Here is a 22903-nt window from a genome sequence, read left to right on the forward strand (position 1 = left end):
GGAAATCAAGGGGCATAGGTGGAGAGAGTGGGAGGTAGGAGGGATTGGGGATCTTAGGGGAGGGGGGAAATCGGGAAAGGTTGGCAATGTAAATGAAGTGAAGATGGTATTCAACTGAAAAAAGGAAAAAAGTTATATACACATTTTTTCTATTATTACTTCTATGGTAGGGAACAATTGAAGTTGAATTAAAAAACAAGGTTTGTATAAATATGCAACAACCATTGCTCTACCTGATTTTCAAGTTCATGGCATCTCTAGTAGGAGTAACCACATATCAATGCCACATGATCAGTTGTCCTGAGCTTCAATAAAAGCTTGAAGAGAAACTGAGAAAGCAGTGAGTACCCTACAGACTGAGCAAAGGGGAAAGGAATCGCCTCTGCCTCCCTGGACTGCCAGCCCACCACTGTTCCTCAGGCTCACCTGAGCTGTAGAAGTCTCCACCTGAGCTGTGGAAGTCTCCCCTCTTTCAGATGCTAGCATGAGGCTTGTAGTTGATGTAGGTGCTGCAGGGCCTGCTTCTTGCCAATTTATTCCCAGTGATGTTTCTCCTATTACTAAAATGGGGAGTTTTTTTTTTTTTAAATCACAACAAATGCATGAACAAGAAAGCCCACATAAACCAACATAGATGGTCTACGGAACATCGAGTCTTTCTGCCATTCCCTCTCTGCTGCATTTATATCGATGCTTATTCCATAGCTTACTCTAGCAACACAGCACCAAAGGCACAACCTGTGATACCATCTCCCATTAGTCAATGTTTTCTTTATGTGTCCCATATATAATGAAAAAACCCTTCCTGCTCTTGAAGCCCATGTACTTGAGTCAAGTTTTCCTCCTTTCCGTTCTCCACTATTCTCTTAAAAATCCAAAATATTATCACATTGATTTTTGGTCATGTTTTATATATAATACACTCAAATAATAGATAAAAGTAAAAGGAAATCTGCCATAAACTTGTGAATTGTGATTTTAAGTTTATAAAATCTTTGTACCCAATTTAATAATTTATAAAAAGTACTGGTGCCTCACACCTTAAGGCTCTATTTAATCAAAGTATAGCCTTATCTTTGTTAACAGAAATGATAATTATATTAGTATTCTTAATAGAAGAGGTGAGGAAATTGGTATTGTATATATTTAAATATAAATCATAATTTTGTAATTCAAATGATGACTTTTGAATATCTATGTTAAATCTGGAAGCCAAATCTTTGATCAACTTCTATTTTTGTTTTTAATATATACACCTTAATATATACCCCTTAAATTACAAGCATCCCCTGGAAGAGGAATATCCTCAGTAGCCAATCCAAGGACCAGTATGGCCATGAGGTGTAATACAGAGTTATGTCAGCTATGAGTAGACCTCAAGGTTATGAAGAGAGTAGAGATAGTAAGCCACTGGCAGGGACAGGGACTTCTTTGTTTCGTGTTACCTTCTGATCTCTCCTTTTTAAGAATTTCAGCACGTCTTCTAAGAGCTGGTAAGTCTTCACAAAACTTGATCAGTTTTCCCAATCCAGCATCAAATGGGAATTCATCTTCCATCATGTCAGCAATCTGAACCCTGGTGTATTGCTCTTGCATGTTTCTCTCCAGTCTTAAATCACTTGCCATCAATGACTTAAATAAGCTAAAATGATCATCACTGATGGGTGTGAGTCCTTTGAGCAGAACGATTCTCTTATATTCATTCACCATCTTTCAAGTTGTTGGTGAGCCTGGAAGAAAAAGTTGGCATACATTATTGTCATTATATTCAGAAATTTCCAAAGAAAGACAGCAGCTTAATAGCTGTTTATATCACAAGGAATACTGGAAAATAATTGTTTTATTAGGAAAACCTTTAAAACAATCTTCATTATTAATAATGATAGTTGATTTGGGTCAAGGGTAGTTGTGATGAATAGTTTTCTGGAGATATGCCTCTGTGCCAGAACTTAGGAGTATTGACTTGTGACTGTTCTTCTCTTCCTGTTAGTTGCTTGAAACTTTCCCTTCTTGTCTGTCTGTCAGATCCTGACTCCTTGTACCTTCTATGGCTGTATTAGTTACTTTTCACCTGCCAGAAGTAACATATGGGAAGAGAGTTTATTTTGCCTTACAGTCTCACAGTGAGTAAATCTTGGTGCCTCAGATCCAGTCTGTGAGTGCATAGCCTGTTAAATTTCTACAGATACAATTGGATGAGATTCTTTAAGTTAGAAACCAGGTGCCCATTATCTTCTAACTCTAGGCCTAAATTCCCATAACTCCTATTTAGTCTCTCTACCTTAAAGGCTTTGCATTCTCCCGAAATAGCATTGATAGCTGTTTCCCAAGTGTTGAAATCCTTGTGACAGGCAGGCGGATCAATGGAATAGGATTGAAGATCCAGAAATGAACCCACACACCTATGGCCACTTGATCTTCGACAAAGGGGCTAAAAACATCAGTGGAAAAAAGATAGCCTTTTCAACAAATGGTGCTGGTTCAACTGGAGGTCAGCATGCAAAAGAATGCTAATTGATCCATCCTTATCTCCTTGTACTAAGCTCAATTCCAAGTGGATCAAGGACCTCTACATAAGGCCAGAAACACTGAAACTAATAGAAAAGAAACTGGGGAAGACCCTTGAGGACATAGGTACAGGGGGAAAGTTTCTGAACAGAACACCAATAGCTTATGCTATAAGATCAAGAATTGACAAATGGGACCTCATAAAATTACAAAGTTTCTGTAAGGCAAAGGACACCATCAAAAGGACAAATCTGCAAGAAACAAATTGGGAAAAGATCTTCACCAACCCTACATCTGACAGAGGTCTAATATTCAATATATACAAAGAACTCAAGAAGTTAGATCCCAGAAAACCAAATAACCCTATTAAAAATGGGGTACAGAGCTAAACAAAGAATTTTCACCTGATGAACTTCGGATGGCTGAGAAGCATCTTAAAAAATGCTCAACATCATTAGTCATTAGGGAAATGCAAATCAAAACAACCCTGAGATTTCACCTTACACCAGTCAGAATGGCTAAGATTGAAAACTCAGGAGACTGGAGGTGTTGACAAGGATGTGAAGAAAAAGGAACATTCCTACACTGCTGGTGGGTTGCAAATTGGTACAACCACTCTGGAAATCAGTCAGAAAACTGGGCATATAGTTTCCAGAGGACCCTGCTATACCACTCCTGGGCATATACCCAGAGGATTCCACAGCATGTAATAAGGATACATGCTCCACTATGTTCATAGCAGACCTATTTATAATAGTCAGAATCTGGAAAGAACCCAGGTGTCCCTCAACGGAGGAATGGATACAAAAATGTGGTATATATACACAATGGAGTACTATTCAGTCATTAGAAGCAATGAATTCATGAAATTCTTAGACAAATGGACAGAACTGGAGAACATCATACTAAGTGAGGTAACCCAGTCTCAAAAGGTCAATCATGGTATGCACTCACTGATAAATGGATATTAACCTAGAAACTTGGAATACCCAAGACATAATTCACATATCAAATGATGTCCAAGAAGAATGGAGGAGTAGTCCCTGGTTCTGGAAAGGCTCAGTGCAGCAGTATAGGGCAATACTAGAAGACAGAAGTGGGAAGGGGTGGATGGCAGAAGAGGGGTAGTGAAGAGGGCCAATGGGACTTTCAGGGAGTAGGGAGCCTGAAAAGGGGAAATCATTTGAAATGTAAATAAAAAATATATTGAATAAAAAATGCTTGAGGCATGGAGAAAATTTTATATTCAAACCATAGCAATATGACAAACAAAAAAATGGGCTTCAGTCTCTCATGTTAGAGGAACCTCTGGCCACAGCCCTGCATCCCTCTTCTCATTATGTCTTCCAGTGTTCTGGATGGGCCTGGTACTCTTTTTGTGAACCAATGCCTGAATGAATTAAGGAGCCAGTCACTGGGTAAGTAGGTGCAATTTCTGTCTTGGACAGAAGAAAGATGAAAGGAGAGAGTTGGGTCTCTTTGGAACCAGGACAGCAGAGGGGTAAGATATAGCTGCTAGAGTTTTCTAATATCAGCCCAGATCCACAAGGATTCACCACCAGAGGGATCAGATTTTAGTAAGGCTTAGAAGATTAGGTTTTAGTTGTTGTGCCCAGAGACTGAGTTACCATTGTTTCTGAAATAAGTTTGTGTTGCATTTTCCTTCACACAGTGACTTATCTGGGTTCAAGAGAGAAAGGTATGGCAACCAAGTATGGGTTTGCCTGAGATGCTCCCAAAGGCCTTGGGGGATTTAAAGCACAGGGTTAACTTGGTAGCAACTTGCCATTGGTAATCTAGTGAGCTGGATGGAGAGATTGTGGAGTTCAAAGTTAGAATCTCCATGAGATAAAATAGTCCAACAGGGCAGAGGCACAAGGGTGGGAATTGCCACATCGGTTTTTTTGTTTGTTTGTTTTGTTTTTTTAATATTTCTCCCAACATTCCATGACATCTGTAAGTAATCTTATCTTTTCCCTAGGGTAGGTTAGTATATTTTCAGTCCTCATTGCCCCATTTCTCTGTTGCTTTACAGAACTTCTTCTGACTCTCTCCTGAAGAATCAAAATGTTTATTGAATGGGAGCATCTCAACACTTGTTCCATCTTTTTCCTTCCGTGCTCAATATCTTTAAACTGGTAACTTTATAGAGACACACATTTGTGGCAGGTATGGGTTATATGATGAAATCCGGAGGTAGAGGGATCTTCACAGAGTCGGGGAGAATATTCATAAAAGGTAAATTCATATTGAAATTGAAAATATTAATGACAATTGACATTGTAAATATTATGACAAGTAAATTGACATTGTAAACATGCAAAACTCAAAAAAATAAAAGAAAGAAAGAAGGAAGGAAAGAGAAAAAAAGATGACTACTCAAAACTATTCAAAACCCAACAAACAATGCCCTGCAAAAGGGGGCTAAAGAACTAAACAATCAAATGAGAGGCATCTTTAGCAATACTGTCTTAGGATGCAGTTATGATGCATCAACAAGGGCAAAAGCAATAGCCTATTAGCCTGTGGGGTTTTTGGGAAGCTTCTGTGGCCTCATTGGACAATATCTTGTACGGAGGTAATCCCACTTTCTAACTGTGGTTAATAATAACTGTTATTAAATAATAACATTTAATAATCCATGTGTACTAGGAGTGACAATTTCCACACAGAGAAGGCAATTCTATTCAAACTTTTTTATGGTATATTTTTAAAATTATCTTAGTAACTTGTGGGTTTGCATATGCTTTCTCATAAACCCTTAGTTTTGGTTAGTGCTCCTATTACCTAGTTCATACCCCTGTTTCCATTCTTATTTAAGCCTTCCTTCATTTCACGTATATCCAATTATACCTCTAACCCTTTTCTTATTTGTATTGTGAAATAGAATATTTGCATATAGCTTTTCATATACCCTTCCACACTACAATCAAGTCATTCATAATTCTAGCACAGATTCAGGTGTAGATAGTTTGTTCCTAGAATTTACTGAGGAGCTATTAGCAGATGGTAATTGCTGGAGGAAGGAAAAATTCAGTCTTTCTGAAAGGTGTGTCCAAGGTAGAAATCCCATGCTCCAGTGGTTGATCCCACCTCTATTCACACATGATCACCAGCAATTAGATGTAGCAGGTTATCTTACAGATACATACAAAGGAAGATTTAAGATTAGATGGGGAATGTGTTGAGGGAAGATATAGGGGAGTTGGAATAAGTTACCAAGTGATTTGGTATTTCACTATAAACCTGTATTAAATGTTTAGGAATAAAGAAAAATTTAAAAACTGTTAAACATACACTCTTTAAAAAATGGTTCAGTTTTTCTAATCATCAGAAAAAGTTAAATAAAAATAATGCAAAAAGTTAAATAAAAGGTATATTGATATGGAAAAGCATCAATACAATCCACTATATAACCAAGCTCAAAGAAAAAGAAAACATATGATCATTTCATTAGATGCTGAAAAAGCATTTGACAAAATTCACCATCCTTTCATGCTAAAAGTCTTGGAAAGAACAGGAATTCAAGGCCCATACCTAAACATAGTAAAAGCAATATACAACAAAATGGTAGCCAACATCAAACTAAATAGAGAGAAACTTGAAGCAATAACATTAAAATCAGGGACTATACAAGGCTGCTCCCTCTCTCCATAGCTTTTCAATATAGTACTTGAAGTTCTAGCTAGAGCAATTTGACAACATAAAGAGGTCAAAAGGATACAAATTAAAAAGGAAGAAGTCAAACTATCACTATTTTCAGATAATATGATGCTACACTTAAGTGACCCAAAAACTCCACCAGAGAACTGTTATCTACAGCAGATAAACAACTTCAGCAAAGTGGCTGGTTATAAAATCAACTCAAGCAAATCAGTAGCCTTCCTATACTCAAAGAATAAGCAGGCTGAGAAAAAAATTAGGGAAATGACACTCTTCACAATAGTCAAAAACAATATAAAGTATCTTGGTGTAACTCTAACTAAACAAGTGAAAGATCTGTATGACAAGAACATCAGGCCTCTGAAGAAGGAAATCAAAGAAGAACTCAGAAAATGGAAAAATCTTCTATGCTCATGGATTGGAAGGATTAATATAGTAAAAATGGCCACATTGCAATATAAAGATTCAATGCAATCACCATCAAAATCCCAACTCAGTTCTTTATAGAGTTAGAAAGAGCAAATTCATCTGGAATAACAAAAAACCCAGAATTGAAGACGTAGAAAAGAACCCAGGATAGTTAAAACTATTCTCAACAGTAAAAGAACTTCTGGGAGAATCAGTATCCCAGACCTCATGCAGTACTACAGAGAAATAGTGCTAAAAACTGCATGGTATTTATATAGTGACAGGCATGTAGATCAATGGAATAGAATTGAAGACCCAGAAAGGAACCCAAACACCTATGGTCACTTCATCTTCGACAAAGGAACTACAAGCATCCAGTGGAAAAAAGATAGCCTTTTCAACAAATGGTGCTGATTCAACTGGAGGTCAGCATGCAGAAGAATGCAAATCCATCCATTCTTATCTCCTTGTACTAAGCTCAACTCCAAATGGATCAAGGACCTCCACATGAAACCAGACACACTTAAACTAATAGAAAAGAAATTGTGGAAGAGCATCGAGCACATGAGCTTAGGGGAAAATTTCCTGAGCAGAACACCAATAGCTTATGCTCTAAGATCAAGAATTGACAAATGGGACCTCATAAAATTACAAAGTTTCTGTAAGGCAAAGGATAATGTCAAAAGGACAAAATGGCAAGCAACAAACTAGGAAAAGATCTTCACCAACCCTACATCCAACAGAGGGCTAATATCCAATATATACAAAGAACTGAAGAAGTTAGAGTCCAGAGAGCCAAGTAACCCTATTAAAAATTGGATACAGAGCTAAACAAAGAATTTTCATCTGAAGAACTTCTAATGGCTGAGAAGCACCTTAAGAAATGTTCAACATCATTAGTCATTAGGGAAATGCAAATCAAAACAACCCTGAGATGTCTCCTCACACCAGTCAGAATGGCTAAGGTTAAAAACTCAAGAGACATTAGTTGTTGGCTACCATGTGGAGAAAGAGGAACACTACTCCACTGCTGGTGGGATTGCAAGCTCTTAAAACCACTCTGGAAATCAGTCTGGCGGTTCCTCAGAAAACTGGGCATGACCCTTCCGGAGGACCCTGCTATACCACTCCTGGGCATATACCCAGAGGAATCCCAGGCATGCAATAAAGACACATGCTCCACTAAGTTCATAGCAGCCTTATTTATAACAGCCAGAAGCTGGAATAAAAACAGATGTCCCTCAATGGAAGGATGGATACAGAAAATGTGGTATATTTGCATAAGGGAATAATACTACTCAGCAATTAAAAACAATGAATTCATGAAATTCTTAGGCAAATGTTTGGAACTGGAAAATATCATCCTAAGTGAGGTAACCCACTCACAAAAGAACACACATGGAATGCAGTCACTGATAAGTAGATATTATCCCAGAAGCTCTGAATACCCAAGGCACAATTCACATATTAAATCTTTCCCAAGAAGAAGGAAGGATAGGACCCTCGGCCTGGAAAGGCTTAATGCAGCAATGTAAGGGATTACCAGGACAGAGAAGTGGGAGGGGGTTGACTGGGGAATGGGCAGAGGGAAAAGGGCTAATGGGACTTATGGGGAGGGAGGAACCAGGAAAGGCAAAATCATTTGGAATGTAAACAAAGAATATATAAAATTAAAAAAAGAGACTTAGCAGAAAAAAGAAGCTATATTGATGTATAATGTTATATACATTTATAATATTCATTATTACACAGATAAATTAATTCTGAAAAAGATTCTGAGAAACAGAAAATGTAATATACCATTTGAAGAAATTTAGTTTAGTATACCCATGATACAAAATAATATAGAAATCACTTAAACATATAAAGCACAACTAGTGTTTTACACTTCTTCCAATAACTGGCTATATATTCAAAGGAGATAAAACAGCTATACACAGAAGACAATTGCACTTGCATATTTATTACATCATTATTTACAATAGCTGTAATACAGAACAAGGTAAATACTTTTTAGCAGATGAGTTAATAAAGAAAATGAACCCAGGTACCATCATGCACACATGGAAGTCCAGTACTGGAGAAGTAGAGGGAGAGGGAACAGAAGCACATGCCCGTTCTTAATTGTCAGACTATTCCAAAAATAAATGAAAAAACAAAACACACAAAAACACTTGCATGCTAAGTATACATTAAAAGTGTCTGCTGTGCAAGCCTTATTGCCTGAGATTAGATCCCTGAAACTTTTATAAAGAAACAATTCCCCAAACTTGTCCTGTGATTTCCACATACATACAGTGATTTTTATATAAATGATCGCATCCCTCCCTAAAACACACTTCTAAGAAACAAAAACAAAAAAGATAAAAAAAAGCACAAAATGAGACAAATTTTAAAGTGGTTTAGAAAAAACCAGCACCTTCGAATTGCTGACAAAATACTATTTGATGGTTTTCAAAAATGTTAGAAAAATGTGATGCTGAAAGACTGTTTTAAAGACACCCAAATTCTCCACTAATATAGTTAAGGACCATCCAAGAAACTACCGTAAAACATGGAGGCTCACTACTTAATATTGAGAGATTAAAACCCAAGAAAAATGAAACCATTTTAATTATATAAATACCAAATTATAACAGATTTTAGTTTTATAATTACATTGCTCCCATGACATTAAATAGTAATATGTAGTAAAATACAAAATTAATCACAGACATTTAAAAGGGGTATGGTAATGGATGTCTAAGATTCAAGATCTTGTAGAGGCAGAGGCAGAGATAGAGGCAGAGGCAGAGGCAGAGGCAGAGGCAGAAGCAGAGGCAGACTATAAATTTGAGACTGGCCTCAGCTATGCTCCAAGTCCCCGGCAAACCTGTCTTGTATAATGTAATTATTTTTGAAATAATAATGATAACAAGCAATAATATATATTTATTTAAACAAGTAATGTCATTGACTAATCATGACTATGGCTTGAAATTTATCCTTGTATCAACTAATAAAAAGTTAGGCAAAACACGCTAAGAAGTTAGAAAAATTTTAGAAATAATTAGTAACAGTGAAGAAGTTTAACTTTGCCCCATTAGAGTTGACCTCCAGCATGGAATGAAGAAGAGAGTATGACTGATATTGTCTCTTACATCTGACATAGGAGGGAGCTAAAAGGAGACCTAAACATAACTCATTCACAAAAGAACACACATGGAATGCAGTCACTGATAAGTGGATATTAGCCCAGAAGCTCTGAATACCCAAGACACAACTCACATATCAAATCATTCCCAAGAAAATGGAAGGAAAGGGCCCTGGTCCTGGAAAGGCTTGATGCAGTATTGTAGGGGATTGTCAGGACAGAGAAGTGAGAGGGGGTTGATTGGGGAAAGGGCGGAGGAAAGAGGGCTTATGCAACTTATGGGGAGGGGAGAACTGGGAAAGGGAAAATCATTTGAAATGTAAACAAAGAATATAGAAAATAAAAAAATAAATAAAGTTAAAAAAATGTCAAGACACTATTTAAATAACTGTATTCACTAAACTGGGTCATTTTCTTCTACAGACTAATGAGAGTTTTGATGTTTTACATAAATCTCAGTTTTGTACATTCACAAAACTGAATACTATATTCATGCTGAAGTGTGGTTTTCATCTAACATTATTTTAATTATCATTTTCATGTTTCTGTCTTGTCTTCTACTCAGTCACTCACCACAATCTCCTAGCTCCCATGTGTTCTCTAGTGAAGATAACTGAAGATCAGTCTTAAATACTAACGCATGAAAAGTCATAGGAATAGAGGTGGCATCTTTATTCTGTCATCTGCCATCCTCCTAGTGAAGCGTCTGAAACCAGCTACAGCAGGTTCAATGCTGTGAGTTCAGCTGGCACTAGCTCTAGTACCCCCACCCTCCAACACTGATTTTTTTCTATGTTCCTTTATACTTCACAGATAGATTTGATCATATATTTAAGAAACAAACAAGACTCACCTCCCTGGAAATTTCTACAGTGATATACAGATCCTGAGACCGTCAACGGCACAAGAAGTGTCCTGCTTGCTTTGCTTTGGTAGCCAGATAAGTCAGAAAATGAGAAACTGAACAGTGGGTTGTGAAGGAAGATTCTAGTGATTACGACACTCTGGGTTGTTTCATTTCTTGAATACCACTGGTTGTCTCTCACTGTGCTGTCTCCCTGGGGTGAAGAGTGCTGAAACAGCCAGGCCTCCTCCCTGCTTTGTTCATAGCTTTCAATATCCCTGCCTTGTGAAACCTCTTAACTTCCATTAAACACTGTGGACACTATGAAAAAAAATCCACAGCTTAGTCGGGCTTCCATTCTTTTCTGATGAATCTCACTCAATAAGAAAGTCCTGACCTTTTGACTTTTGTAGCAAACAGATGGACACTGGCCTCTAGACACAAAACTAATAATACATGGTGTACCCAGATCAAGATGTTAAAACTAGCTGACCAAGGGTCTTCTGCTTTACTTAGAAGTCCTGAACAGCTGAGGAGTTTTTAATTGTTGTAAAGTACTTAAGGCCTAGCAAGCAGTCTAATTCAATCAGGGTTTCCTACATCCAAACCCTTCTGAATCCAGAGACTCATGGTCCTGATGTTTTCGATTGGAGACTTATGGTTCTGGGAGGTAACCACCAACTGCCAGTCCAGAATTTGGAAGTTTTCATAATTAACTTCTGAGAGTAGTAGGTAAAAGACAGTAGCAAATAGCCTTTGTGATCCTGGGACCTTGAGAGTGCCTAGTGTCACAGCTCATTGGCTGAGGTGGTAGAATTCTTGGCCCTTAAGGACTGGTAGCTGTCTGAATGCACCTGGTTGTCAACTACAGCATCTCATTCTTCAGCTCTTCATAGTCCTGGTTGCCTTTACCACTGAGACCCCTGTGTCAGCTCCAGATGCTCCCTGGGTTTCTTCAGCTGCTCTTTCACCACAATGACCACTGTCATATCTACCCCCACTTCCACCACTCTATTCTCTGTCTCTCTCTCTTTTTAATTTTTTTAATTTTTTTTTACACTCCAGACTTCACTGTTCCCCATCCCATACCTGCTCCCTAACCCCTGTCTCCACAAGGATGTCCCCACTCCCTACTCCCCACCCCACCAGACCTCCCCATTCCCTAGGGCCTCTAGTCTCTAGAGGGCTACATGCATCCTCCTTGTTCGAACCCAGATTTGGCAGTCCTCTGTTGGGGGCCTCATATCAGCTGGTGTATGCTGCCTGGTTGGTGGTCCAGTGTCTGAGAGAGCTCCGCAGTCCAGGTTAATGGACTCCTGGTCCTCCTACAGGGTCGTTCTCCTCCCCAGATTCGTTCAGCTTTTCCCTAATTCATCCAGCAGCTTCTGTCCATTGGCTGGGTGCAAATATCTGCATCTGACTCTTTCAGCTGCTTGTTGGGTCTTTCAGAGGGCAGTCATGCAGGTTCCTTTTGGTGAACTCGCCATAGCCTCAGTAATAGTGTCAGGCCTTGGGGCTGGATCCCACTTTGGGCCTGTCACTGGACCTCCTTTTCCTCAGGCTCCTCTCCATTTCCATCCCTCCAGTTCTTTTAGAGAGGAATAATAATGGGTCAGAGTTTTGACAGGGAGATGGCACACTCTTCTCTTCTGATCACTGTCTTCTTACCTTTCTTGTAGTTACCATCTCAACTCTCTCTACCAGGGAAAATCAAAAGGCAAGAAAAGGCTATTTTAGAGAAACCATTAATGAAGCCTAATGTTGTAATAACATGGCTTAAGCTAGGATAAGTTTTCCACTTTCTCCAAAATGAGTGAATTTCTTGTGTTTGTAATCAAGAAATTTTATAGCAATCAGGGTATATCTTCAAGCAACTGAAAGACTATTTCTTCACCAATCAAGGCACAGTTCTTTAAAACCAAGGAAACTGTACTTCCTTCAATCACAGGAGTTTATGCATGCAAATGAATGGCCGTGTTTGCTGGTAGACTAGATCCTTCTGCTGTGGCATGAGTAGAGATGCTTTCTTCAGATCAAGTTCCATGCAATTGTCATTGTAGAAAGACAAACATTTAGACATAGGACAAAAGAAATATCAAGCATTACATGGACTTGGACAGGTAAAGAACCGGATCATATTCTGAACAATGTGTTCCATATGATACTGTAATGTTACTTATTTGTCCCTAAACACAAAATGTATAGCATGAATAGAAAAATCCTGTTCAAATTATTGATTTGACTGATAAAGACATGTCAATATGTTCATATAGTGAATGTCTTATTGTTTGGGGAAATGCTGATAGTGATAGAGGTGGTACATATGGTGGAACAATGTATACATGGAAACTGTAATGTAGACACCATTCATTCTTTCTTTCATCTATCTATTCTGTCATCTATCATCTCTTTCTCTCTCTATCTATCTTTGTGTGTGTGTGTGTGTGTGTGTGTGTGTGTGTGTGTGGGCAGGTATATGCATGCCCTACTGATTATATGGAGATCAGTGGACAACTCTCCTTCTACTTCACTGAGCTAGCATAATTATAAAAGGTAATCAGGTCTGTGAGTAAATGTTTTTATTAACTGAGTCATGTCTGTCACCCTTGCACCATTTTCTATAAACTCCAAATTTCCACAAACAATAAAGACAAATAAATCAAAAATAACATCATAGAATTTAAAGATATCTGGGGTTTTTTTTTTTTTTTTTTGCAGTAAAACCTATAAAGTAGCTTTTTTTATGATATGGAGACCTTGCATGATTGCCCATGTGTTAAGTATTTCAGTAATGTGAGGAATGCCACAGTAGAGAAGACAGAACCTCAATAGTAATTGGACTTATTTTCCATGCCAAGCTTTAAACGTTTTCTATGCTGTGGTCCTTCCTTACAACTCATGAAGACAGTACTGCATTTCCTGAACTGTCACAGCTAAATTTTCATTCTAAGAAGGGCAGGACATCAGCTCATCCTAGTTTGTTGGCCCTGGCCAAACTGTACTTCATATACCTGAAGAGATTCAGGTCTTCGAAGAGAGATGAGTCTGAATCATGTCATGAGTCATGAGTATCTCTAACATCTCAGAGACCTCTGTCATAGATTAATGAGTTCTAAAACCTACCAGGTATATACATAACTGAAGACCTCTAGGATTTTAGTCATTTACTGAACTCATCTCTAACCCAATACTTCTAAGATTTAGAAATCATCTCTTGTGTTTGGACTTAGGGTCATTTACGCTGCTAAGAATAATAGAAGTTCACAAAGCTAGGCTTTATTCCTGTAGCAGCTTACTGTCTGTTCACTTAAGTTATTTTACAAAGCCTTCCCACTGGTCTTACACTTGGCTGCTACTTTGTTTGCAAATTAGGGCAAAATTAATTATGTAAATTATGTGAAATATTTTAAAATTGATCTAGTGTGGGATTAGAATTAAAATCTAAGGGTTTTGACAGAATATTCAATGATATTATTAACTTCTGTATTTTACTTTTAGTAGCCCCTCTGAATCATAATAAACATGTAAGTGTACAGACAAGTAGGGATGTAAAGACAGGCAGTTATTGAAACTTTTTTGAAATAAAAAAGATGAGCTTTCTTTTCATAAAAGTGACAACTTATAACATGTTCTAAAAGAGCAGAAAAGAACACAAGAAAGGCTTAATTTGTTTGAGTTCCCACTCTATATCTCTCCTTCTCCACCCCATTCCACATATGTATGTGTATAATCAAAAGTCAAATCTCCTGGACTTGATTTGACTCTTTTGTTGCTGGCACCTTGATATTAGGATGGGATTATTTTTTAATATATTTATTTTATATTCCATCTCATTTATCATAATTTAGAAGTTGAGTTCAAAACACCATAAAGGCCATGGAGTCCAATCACTTTTGTGTATTAAAGACTGAGTCCTGGGAAGGTCTGTGGCTCACTTTATACTGGAGATAGCTAGGAGCAAAATCTGGATTTAAATTCTGGCCTGGCTGTCAGTCTAAACCACATTATTACCTCCAATGGGTAAGAGAAACAAATACATGATTTAGAGACCATGCCTGACATAGCCAAAGAAAGGGACGCATACAAAGACTTAACCTAAAACAGTTTCTTTGACATCTTGGTCTCTGCTCCCATGATCCTAATTAGGACTAATTGGAGGAAGCAAAAGGAAGTGTCCCCAAAGCTTCCTACTACATAACTCCTGCACTGGTGGTCTCTTAAGAGAAAATGCTGATAATTACTGAAGTTGAGGGCCCATGTCATTAATTGGGCATAGACTTCCTCCTGGGAACGGCTCCCTTGCTCTGGCTTCTGACTTCCCAGCTTAATTAAGCAACTCCTTTTTTTCTCATTAGCAAACTTGTTAGTGTTACATTCTGTTCCCCTGAGTTGCTCTGAAGAAAAGTTTTGTGAGAGGATTTCTGAAGCTGCCTGTGGTCTGCCTCTTCCACTTCCCTGTGAGACATAAGCTCTAACAGGATGTGTTGCATCAGAAGCCAGTAGTGGGGGGTCAAAGTTCTTTGTCTTGGAAACAGGATATGGAAACAAATAGTTGTGCTGGCTAAAGATAGGGATGGTCAAGGCAATTGCCTGAGATCTATTGAAAAGGTAGAATAGTAAAGAGTTGCTTTAAACACTCAGCTCAATCAGTTGCAGGATCATTACATTAGTGAGCCTTTGAGCAGAAAGGCACATGCATTCTGGTCTCCCCTCTCTGTGTCTAGAATTTCTAGTCCTTGAGCATTGTTTTTGCACCTTATTTTTTTGCTCACCAAACACTTTTATTTTAGTGGCACTCCAGTGAAACAAGACAGATTGTGATATATGTATATCACATCATTTTTCAAATACACACCAGAGGCTCCAGTTGCTTACCTATACTAGACTCTGACTGTACTAGCAAGATTTTCAACTAAGGTTAGATGAAATGATATTTATAACTGTCCATTTTTAAAATCCCGTTTAGACCAGTCATTAGGAATTTAACCAGAATCTATATATTTATAACCATCAACATTGAAGTTGGAGAGAAATGTTCAGCAATATTCATTAGTATGCGATAGGATCAATATCACTGGTACTGTATTCACTAAAGGAACTTCTTCACCAGGACACAGAGCCTCAGAAAGACCCCATAATTATTATAAGTTTAGAGAGGAAATGATGCCTCTTGTGATAACGGGCTGGTTATGAGTGGGAGAAGGACCTCCTGGATAGAATGTAGGAAGACAGGAGTGAGCTCAGTAGTCAGAAATATTCCACAGTGTAGAGCAAATATAAAAGTTAAATGTTCTTCTTAAACACACTGGATTCAGAAGATGCAGGACCCTTCAACTTCTACACCCTCTGACATTTACCCCTGAGTCACTGCACTTGTCTAGGCTTGAGTTCATACGCATGGGCTCTTAGTCTTGCTGACTGTTTCCATGGTAACAGTGGATTACGTATTTTATCAAAATGTGACTAGGTAGGCATGTGTCCCATTTTATTTCATTGCTGCAGAGCCTTGTGGATGTGGACCCATCTGTCTTACATAAAACTGAAATAAAGTTCCCCAGAAAAACACTAACTTCTCCATTTTTAAAAAGACAAATGAACAAATCACCTATGAAGGAACACATATAAATATTATAAATACAAAATGAAAGCATACAAAAACAGAAATTAGAAGTTGGAGCTTAAAGACTCCTTCCTTCCTTATGCCCACATGGTTACCTCACCATTGTCTCATCTGAGATGACTCGCTTCTGCTCTATTTCTGGTGACTGAACTAAAAACCAAGGAGGAGACATAGATCTCTCAAAGATACACAGTTCCTTAGAAAGAACTTGGCAGAGACAGACTATCTACTCTGTGAGTCTTAAATACTCTCATTAAAATTAATTTATATTTGGTCAATAATAGTTTTAATTTCTATATCATACCCACTTCTTTTTAAAAATGTTTATTTTATTTTCTTTGTTTGTGAATATGTGGGTTTGCATGTATGTGAACACCTGGAAGTGCATGCTACTTGCACATGTGCATCTGAATACATGTAGAAATCAAAGAACAATGTTCACGAGTAGGTTATTTCCTACCAGGTGAGGTCTGGAGACAAGATTCAGGTTTTTAGGCTTAATGGCAGATGCTAATACCCACTGATCCAACTATCTAGCCCGCTATCCAAATTTGCATTCCTTTACACATTCTTTCTAAGAAAAGACCATGACGATTATTTAAAGTAAATTGAGAAATAATTCTGGACTGAACTTTTTGTATACGAAGAGACACACATTCATCCTTAGATGTGTGTTGGTGATCTCGGCTGCTTATTGCAACATTCTTGGCTTCTCTCACTCCCTGCAAAACATGTCTTCAGTGTGGATGCTTTTCAGTTTGTTTCCAGTTTAACGAAGTTTGGTTCTGTGATTGCAACACCATTTTGAACTTAGGACCTTAAATGTGCAAGGCAAGCACTCTGCCCTCTGAGTTCTCTTTATGGCTCCGCTCCGCTTTACAAAGGAAAACACCTGATGCAAGTTCAGCTGGGTAGTTTCTGACTATGGCAAGGAGAGGGAAATGTGTCTACACATATCCAGTTATTTATTTACTTTTAGTTATAAAGTTCTGGGCAAAAAAAGACTCTTCTGAAATATATTTTCTTATCCATAAAACATAATAATGAATTCAAACTAAAGATTAAAAGAAATAAAAGATACAAAGTAGTTTACTGTGATTGATCTGGGCACGTAAGAGGGTTTCTGTCTGGTAACAGATCCCCTCTCTTCTAGACGTATGACAGATCATGCTTAGAAATGGGATTTACACATCATTTTTCCAGGTTCGAACATTGGGTCTAACAGCTTTTCTCCTTAGTGTCTTTTAATTTGTCCCTTAACCCTTATGTTGCTTGTCTTTCCCTCTTGTGAAATGAGGACAGGAGATAAGCTGAGAGAATTCTTGTGTTAAAGTATTTGAAACATGGAAAAGCAAATGTCTGTGTGAGAAAGACACGACTTGAAACTTTTTACATATGAATTCCGTAATGGATGTTCTTGCCTGGTTTTTACATATTTCACATTTATCATGTGCAGGTCAGTCTAAGTGATAATAATTCAACTCAGACATGGCCTTTGTATCAACATGTTCAGTGGCACCCTGGAGCATCCTGTCTTTCCTCTTGCCTGTGTGAAATGGCTACCCTAACTTTGTTTTCTTCTTACTTTTTGTCTTAATTGAAGTTAGCTCAACCCATCTATATTGAGAAGTAGTTAGGAGAAGAACAGGACATTTCCCAAGCAGCACACTCCTTGGTAATACCCAAAATAAGTGCTGACTATCTCCTGGAGCAAATTAATACATCTCTCAGGTCTATATTTGATGATGTGGCCAAAATAACTAAAGTCCTTCTATGGAGTATTCAGCTGTCACCCAACAATGCAAGCAAATATGCTCTCATTGTTGATTCCCAGAGCAGGACACAATGCCATCACGCGAAAGTGAATTTTTAAGGTGAGTGCAACTGTTCCAGTGATAATACAACTCTATCCTTTATAATAATCAAAGTAATCCACAGGACATAACATAAGTGAGTGTTTCTGCAACTCTCAAGCCTAGTTTCCCCTTTTCTGTCCTTTGACACACACCATATTCATCAAAACAAATTTTAATTGTGTTTTTACAACTTGAAAGCAAACTAATGTAAATATTTTTATACATTCTAGAAGATTTTTCTGTATCATTCCTGGAAGTGTGTTCTCATTTTGGTATCTCCTGTTTTTTGTTTTGTTTTGTTTTTAACCAGTCTTCTGCTAAAGAGCTCTTGAGTTGCTTCTGATCTCTTACAGTTACAAATAATACTAAAAAGATATATACTTATATGTGTATCTATCTATTCATAGACACACACAAACTTATGCAAGATGAATTCCTAGAACTAGGATAACCTGGTGTTTGTAAAAATCAGTATTATTTTATATTCTTGTAAGGAGTTAAAAATACCTGTTCAATTGACATGTTCCCAATCACATATGTTTGTAAACTTCCAGATCCTGGTCAATGGAAAAGAAAAACCATACAAGGAAATGTCATAATGTAGTTTCAAATAGAACAAACCTTATTGTGAGTTGGGTTAATCTTTTCACATATTTACATATCTTTGTTTTATTGTTTTAAGTCTCCATTTAAAGCTTATGTCTTGCTCTTCAAATGAAACTTTTTGAGGAAAGAAATACTACTCTCTCTACTATCTTTTCCTTTGTACAAGGTATAGAAAACAGAAAGTGGCTCATATATATTTGATTAATGAGAACAGACTCACTCCCATGGTACTTATCACCCCAGGTTATTATTATTATACATATTATATCATTTTGAACTTTGGTTCACATTTTACCTCTAGGAAATAATACTATGAATGAATATATTGATTAAAAGGATTTTTAGAGAACAATTAAATTTGCTGTAAATTTGCTGCCTGACTATGGAATATGTTTCACTAACTGGGTCAACTTGTCTGGCCTCAGTAAGAGAGGATGTGGCTAGACCTACAAGATTTGATGTGCCAGGGTGGGGAGGCTACTGGGGGTAGGGGTGTGGAGCTCCACCCTCTCAGAGGAGAAGGAGAGCAGGAGATAGGAGTAAACACTGTTTAAAGGGGACCAGAAGTAGTGGGGGCAGTGATTGGGATGTAAACTAGATAATAATAAATAATAATAATAATAATAATAATAATAATAATAATAATAAAAATAATAAAAAGATAAAGGCACCAAAGGGGGAGAGTCTCTATAAAAATATTTAAAAAAATTTTTCATCTCTTCCTTTGAAATCATTTCCCACAGCATTATTATTAATTAGTTGTCTCTTACTGAAGTATAGATTTCATGACAGAGGTGGCAAGAAGAAAAGAAATCATCTGAGGAATAGAACTGGTGTGTTTCACTTCTCTTTGCCCTACTTCTTACTCCAGAGGGATCTGAGAGCTCATCATACCCACAGCTCAAGGGAACACCCAGTAAGGAGCCTCTGGGAAAGCAGCCTTTCTAGCATCGTTTCATATAAGTAGATAGAGATAGGAATTGCTGCTAGGGGGCTGCCACTGGTGCTAATGCCACAAAATGGTCAGGCAATGGTTGGAGATGCTAGAGTGTAGGAGATTACCAGAAGACAGTAAGGCAAGAGCTTTGATGTTGACCTTTCCTAGTGAGAATCCTCAGGTTATGGAAGGAAAACTCAAGCAGTGTTGGTCTTGATGCCCACAAAACTCACAATCATTTCCCAATACCTTAGGGAGATCAAAACTCCTAACAGTTGTAGAAACCAACTGCCAAATCTTGTTCCTCTTCTTCATTTTAGGGAACAGGAAGTTGGTTAAGTAAGAAATCCCCTAGCTCAGGGCGCACATTTGTGTCAGAGCAAGGGCATACAGCCAGTTCACAACTACTGCAAAGTCTCTCTCCTGACTGGGGATTCTGACTCATGCTTTTCTTCTTTGAAAATCCCTGTCATCTGTCTCTCATGAAGATCAACAACGTTTAGAAGGTATGGTATGAATATTGGGTGAATAATCAGTAGATAGTCAAGGGCCTGAGAGTGAATAATCATTAGACATCATGGGCTGATAGTGAATAATCATAGGAAATCATGGGCTTGATAGGGAATAATCATAGCATTATCATTGGCCTGATAATTAATAATCATCGCATATCATGGGCCCTATAGTGAATAATCATTACATTTCATGGGCACTATATTTGAGGGATGTATCTTAGAGTGTCTGCATCACTATCATGCATAGATCACCTAATCTTTCCCTACCAGAATAGTCAATGACGTGTAAGACTTCCTGAAAAAGGTTACTATAACTGCCTTTAGACATCAAGCCTCCCTTTAGAAAAGACCAACACTTACAGTTATTTTATTATTGTAAACTAGATGCACAGAGTCCCCAGAAACATAGAGGTCATAGGGGAGATTATAGTAGAAAAGTTCCATTCCCTTTTATTGAGAGTGGGATAGGGGAGAGCTGGGTAGGTGGACACTCAAGATTTCAGTAGTAGAGTATATACAAGGATAAACCGGGAATATTCATTTCTAGTTCTAGCCCAGCCACTTACTGATGAAATGATGTAGTCAATCATTTCACCTTGACAGGGATGGCAGGAGGCTGCAGCTCCATTATCACAACATAGGGATTTAATTAGATAATGTCCAAGCTCAGTCATGCGCTCACAGTCGCTGTTCTTTGCTCTAGGAGTATTTCATGAAGAGATGGCAGACGCTGAAGTAGTTAATCTTGCATCTTAACTCCTCTCCTTCTGGGAATCATGGATCATGTCAATGAAACCTGGACCCGGACTTTCATCCTTGCTGGTTTCACTACCTCTGACACACTTCGACCTCTTGCCTTCCTGGGGAGCCTGTGCATCTATCTCCTCACACTGGCAGGGAACTTGTTCATCATTGTCTTGGTTCAGGCAGATTCAGGGCTGTCCACTCCCATGTACTTCTTCATCAGTGTTCTCTCCTTCCTGGAAATCTGGTATGTCAGCACCACAGTGCCCACCTTGCTGCATACCCTGCTCCACGAGCATTCACCCATCCCATCAGCTGCATGCTTCATCCAGCTGTATGTCTTCCACTCCTTGGGCATGACCGAGTGCTACCTGTTAGGTGTCATGGCCCTGGACCGCTACCTTGCTATCTGTCGCCCACTGCACTACCATGCACTCATGAGCAGACAGGTACAGCTATGGCTTGCAGGTGCCACTTGGGTGGCTGGCTTTTCAGCTGCCCTGGTGCCTGCCGGTCTCACTGCCAGTTTACCATATTGTTTGAAAGAAATAGCCCATTATTTTTGTGACCTGGCACCACTAATGCGGTTGGCATGTGTGGGCACAAGCTGGTATGCTCGGATTCATGGGGCAGTGATTGGTGTGGCCACTGGATGCAATTTTGTCCTCATCTTGGGACTCTATGGGGGTATTCTGGCAGCTGTCCTGAAGCTGCCTTCAGCTGCCAGTCGAGCCAAAGCCTTCTCCACATGTTCCTCCCACATGACAGTAGTCGCGCTGTTCTATGCTTCTGCTTTTACTGTGTATGTGGGTTCACCTCAGAGCAGACCTGAGGGCACTGACAAGCTTATTGCTTTAGTGTATGCCCTCCTGACTCCATTCCTCAACCCTATCATTTATTCCCTCCGTAACAAAGAAGTGAAGGAGGCTGTGAAAAGGGTCAGTGACAAGATCAGGACTTGGTTGAGGGACACCTAATTGTCTCTTTTGGCATTATCCACATTTGGGGTAAATGCAAAAATCAAATAGCTTGTTAATCATTTTACAGAATCAAAATAAATGTCCATAAGAGTACCACTGAGTTTAGCACTTACTATACTGCATACTCACCCTCTTAGATCAATCAAAGGTAGAGCAGAATGAGGGAAAGGTGTATTTATCTGAATCCTGTCCAAGATGATGATGAAGAAATATCGCAGCAGATTAAAAACTGGCATAGAAAAATGTTTGAATTGAATTTGTGACTTTGATAATTATCTGTCTATCTATCTATCTATCTATCTATCTATCTATCTATCTATCTATCTATCTATCTATCTGCCTGGTACCTGGTCTCTGTCAAAGTTTTAGTTCTGCGTTTTGAATTATAAGCCTGTCTCTTTGTGGGTATCTGATGGCTCACAATTTACACATCTCTAAAGCATAGGAGATAAAATGAGCAGCCATTGCAGTTCTTGAAATGCAAAGGCCACCCAAAGCTAGCAGCAAAATCTGATTTTAACACATGATCTCAACAGACAGTGTAAAAGATAGAAAACATGGGTGACAGAAACTATCCAGTGACAGTATGTGTGGAGTTTCATATAGAGCTGACAGCTCCCAGCTGGTAGAGACCAGTAATCTTGACTCATATTACAGAAATAAACTCTGGATTACATAACTCTCAGAGAGCATGCCTAGAGTCTCAAACTGCACACCTTGTGTCTTAGAGGACAAGGGTAGCATAGCTGAATGTCTTCTCTGAGATCTTCCAGGATCATGGAATCTTGTATTCATAGAATAGATTTGAAGCCATAGTTCCCAGGATGAACAGAAAAACATCTCAAGCTTTACAGGAAAGGGAAATGCCACACAAATTTGCAGTTTCAGGCACCATTATCTGCTTAATTTATGACAATGTTTTTCCCTTTAACCTCTAAGCTTTAGAGATTTGTGAATTCTGAGTCACCAGATACACCCTTAGTGATTGCCTGGTAATTAGAATGACAGAATCAAAACCTTGGCAGAGCCTAGGAACTGGTAGAAGTGTGTTACTTTTCTTATTCTTACATATATCCCACTACAAAAATA

At 38.4% G+C, this 22903-nt stretch overlaps 2 protein-coding genes across 3 annotated transcripts in view; one reads left to right on the forward strand and one right to left on the reverse strand.

The window, feature by feature from the left end:
• LOC127697368 (interferon-activable protein 205-B-like) overlaps positions 1-10712 on the reverse strand; it is a 30806-nt gene extending 20094 nt beyond the window's left edge. The window contains exons 1-3 of one of the 2 annotated variants that reach the window (XM_052200466.1): positions 10566-10712; positions 1446-1730; positions 427-560 (exon numbers count right to left, since the gene is read on the reverse strand). In XM_052200466.1, the coding sequence (XP_052056426.1) occupies positions 427-560; positions 1446-1710 (399 nt within the window). In that variant the 5' untranslated portion in view covers positions 1711-1730; positions 10566-10712. Of the gene's footprint in view, positions 1-426; positions 561-1445; positions 1731-9846; positions 9921-10565 lie in introns of those variants that run through there. The other variant, XM_052200468.1, reaches the window with a different exon arrangement.
• Positions 10713-19963: 9251 nt separating this feature from the next.
• LOC127697277 (olfactory receptor 6N1-like) lies at positions 19964-22903 on the forward strand. Its single transcript, XM_052200310.1, has 2 exons — positions 19964-20081; positions 20794-22903. The coding sequence occupies exon 2, from the start codon at positions 20867-20869 to the stop codon at positions 21809-21811; it is 945 nt and encodes a 314-aa protein (XP_052056270.1). The 5' UTR covers positions 19964-20081; positions 20794-20866; the 3' UTR covers positions 21812-22903.

Source organism: Apodemus sylvaticus, chromosome 12 (genome assembly GCF_947179515.1).
Source record: "Apodemus sylvaticus chromosome 12, mApoSyl1.1, whole genome shotgun sequence".
NCBI lineage: Eukaryota > Metazoa > Chordata > Mammalia > Rodentia > Muridae > Apodemus > Apodemus sylvaticus.